At 34.5% G+C, this 3,514-nt stretch overlaps 1 protein-coding gene across 1 annotated transcript; it reads right to left on the minus strand.

The window, feature by feature from the left end:
• Positions 1-2,901: 2,901 nt before the first annotated feature.
• LOC114756013 (benzyl alcohol O-benzoyltransferase-like) lies at positions 2,902-3,300 on the minus strand. The gene has a single exon (XM_028944925.1). The coding sequence runs from the start codon at positions 3,298-3,300 to the stop codon at positions 2,902-2,904; it is 399 nt and encodes a 132-aa protein (XP_028800758.1).
• Positions 3,301-3,514: the final 214 nt, after the last annotated feature.

Here is a 3,514-nt window from a genome sequence, read left to right on the forward strand (position 1 = left end):
TTTATATAGTTTGTAACATATATTTAAGTTAACCATATGCATAAATGCATTCATAAACATTTTACTGACTAGTTTTTTTAACTGCATTAGTTAAATAACATGCAAATACCCCTTATAACATGGTCTATGCATGCTGATATATATACCATTGTTGACAAAAGAAAAATCTCACACATACACAACAAGCCAATAAGATACTAAGAGACATATAAAAATAAAAATAAAAACATAATCTTCACATTGATCAAGTCCCTGCAAGAAAGAAACAAAGAAATTTTAAAATATTCGTTATTAACTAAACTATTTGTCTTCTGTTAATATATTCGTTATTAACATGTAAATTTTACACTTTTCTTATGTTATTCAGAGCTTGCAAGATAGGTTATACTATTTGTCTTCTGTTAATATATTCGTTATTAACTAAACTAATATAAAATGCAAAAGCTCTAACAAGTCATATATTGATACATTCATCATGATTGATAATGATGATTAGCATGTTTCTTAATTGTTTAATGGATAGCCTAAACTACTGCAAAGTAACTAAATTCGTTCGTGACGATTATACTTTCATAAATTAGTGTATTAGTTAACAATTAAGGCTAATTCGCATTAAAATTAGCCAGTCAAACAGATCAAGGGATGAACAAAAAGATGGATGCGTGGAATGAAACAAAGGGGGGGAAAGCAGATAAAGATGTCCCTTTCCCTCTCTTTTTCAAAAGGAGTAAGCGAGATTCCAAGGAAAAAGTAAAAAAATTGTTGCTGCTTTATCTTCGTGCACAGTAAATGCACAATGAAAGAATAAGAAGATTTAGGTTTTATAAAATGAATCTTGTCTTTTAAAGGGGGAAATGGTATTAAATCAGAAACATGATAAGAAAGGAATAAACAATGAAAATAAATGCTACTTATAAAAAAGTTTTTTTAATTCAAAACTTGACCGTTATCTAAAAAATATTATAATTCAAAATGGTGCAAAAATACCATATACAGTTGTTAAGCACTCTAACGATGAACGTTTAACAAACATATCAGCGGAGAAAATAATGCAAAAATACACATAATGTTGTCTCTTTTGAAAATTATATTTTGCCCCAACTTGGGTTTTCCATTATATTTTCATTTACTTTGAAAATCTTACGTTTATTGATATTCAGAATGCCAGATACAAGAGACAACATATGCGTTCAACAAACACCCCGTAGGGCAAACAAACAACCATGCACCACCTCACCCTATAACATATACTATTTCACAAACATTACCAACAAAACATTTAAGCGCACACACGTACTCCCGCCTAACTTATAATTTGACTTGCAAGCACTTTTAAAATGCAATTTGACCACACATAACTGATATCATATTAGAGCATCGGCACTTGTTGATTCTTGGATCTATTAAGTAAACGACCCAACTCGTTGGCAAATTTCTCCGTGCAATCAGCTGGCAAGCGAACAGGCACTAACCTACCTTCCTCTCCTTCTCTATTTCTATGTCCAATGTAAAAAATTGCTCCTTGAAATGTCTCAAGTCCACTCCATGGAGGACCAGCATACATTGCCTTACCCCACCCAAAATCAACATCTCTAAATTTAAAAATGCTCAAATCTGGTACCCTACGTGAACTTATTGCTCCACAATATGTTGGTCGTCTAGTGGCTATCAAATCAGCCACGGAGTGAAAATACTCATCATTTACTTGAGCCTTTGCCTTCTTTATTAAGTCCAAGGCATGCCCTAACGGACTCTCACAAAGGTTACCCACGGTTGAAATTGCAGTTGGAAACACAATAGCATGTCCATAATAACCTTTTGTTAATGGAGGATTTAGTCTATTATGCCCAAAACGCGCATTGGTTACGATCATTAATTATGCGGACATCATTGTGTGGATCTAGTTGTAAAGCTTTTTTTCGACAAAGCCAAAGGCATGCTGTCACAACCTCAAATGAAGAGGATTGACGTAGGTGGTCGGGGAGTAATCTACGAAGGGAAGAGACCTAAGTCGGTCCAAAGAAGAAAGATAGAAGAACAGTGTTTGTGGATGGCTTTGTGCCGTCCATCTCTTCATCGTACTCATGATGAGTGAAAGTAACATGTGGTGGGTCTCTCGCATTCAGAAGTTCTCTATGCTACGCCAGTTGAATCGAAGGTTCAGTTGCGCCATTAGCTATTTCAGGAAGGGCATTCATGAATTGGACTATACCGGGTCCATCACATATGCTATGATTCGCACGAAGACCAAAGATAAAACCACCACACTTGAGGCGTGTCATCTACAATTCATAGATGTATGCGTAGAACTAGTGTAGTATAAAGAAAGGATAACAAAATGGAAAAATTAATATGCAACTTGATATTATTTCAACTTCTTTTTAATTAAGTATTTGTGGTTTTTTTCCTCTTTCTACTGGTCTTTATAGTTTTTGCAATCGTAACTGTTGGTCCCCGTACTTACAATTTGTTAAAAAGAAAAAAAGCAATAGTAATTAATGACATGACTCTTACTTAAACATGCATCTGGCTTAATTTTGCCACATGGATGTTAATAAAACGAAAATTTACTAGATTACAGAGTATACATAGACGAAAGAAGAGGACAGCTTTGAGCATAATTTTTTTGCTATTGTTAATGATAATAAATAAGTTTTAGTCCATCATTTTATTTTATAAAATATTTTTATATTTTATAGAAGTTACAGGTCAATTAGTCATTATACACATCATCAGTCCTAATTAATAAGATATGGACATGAGGACTAAATAAATTAATTTTTCTAAAGGAAAAAAGTGAAAGTGTGTGTCTGTTTTTACAAGCCAATTAGAAAATAGAGTGTCTGAAACCTGAATAAGCAAGATGGGACGATGAAGGATTTTATCAGAACCAGGAGGAGATTAAAAAAGGTCTTCGAAGCATGGAAATGGAGATTGGAGATCATCTCCAAACTGTTGAAGCGTGACGTCAGCATCAGCCTCAGTGAACATAACACCTTCTCCATTACATTCCACCATAAGCTTGCAACCTTCACCTTCCCTGAGTCTTCCTGCAAATGGATAGTAAAATACAAGTGTCTGAGCCAATGCTTCTCTGATGACTTTGACTGGGTCCTTCCCTGCCATGGAAGGCTCAGGATGATAGAAGTGTATTAATTGAAACTGGACGCGTAAGAAATGTTGGTCATCTATGTCTGAAAGAAGCTTCACTTCATGAGGAGTAGGATTTGCCGGCGATATAAGCTCCGGCTTTTGCCTTCTCACAGTGAAGACGAGATTAGAAGAAAATGGTGTTGTCATGGAGAAGATGAAGAAAAGAACCAGAAACAATAACTGAGTGGTGTCTAGCTGATTGAATGTTTTATGTTCCCTCTAGATGGAGCTTCAATTTATAGGTATGATCTGCTTTCAAAATGGGTGATTGAAGGGAAAGAAGAGATAAATGACAATTACGGACTCCATTCGAGATAGCAATTATTTTAAAGGATTTTATATATAATATTTTTAGTAGTTC

The sequence above is a fragment of the Neltuma alba genome, unplaced genomic scaffold (assembly GCF_004799145.2).
Source record: "Neltuma alba isolate B1F8T4 unplaced genomic scaffold, ASM479914v2 tig00001361_pilon, whole genome shotgun sequence".
In the NCBI taxonomy this organism is placed as follows: domain Eukaryota; kingdom Viridiplantae; phylum Streptophyta; class Magnoliopsida; order Fabales; family Fabaceae; genus Neltuma; species Neltuma alba.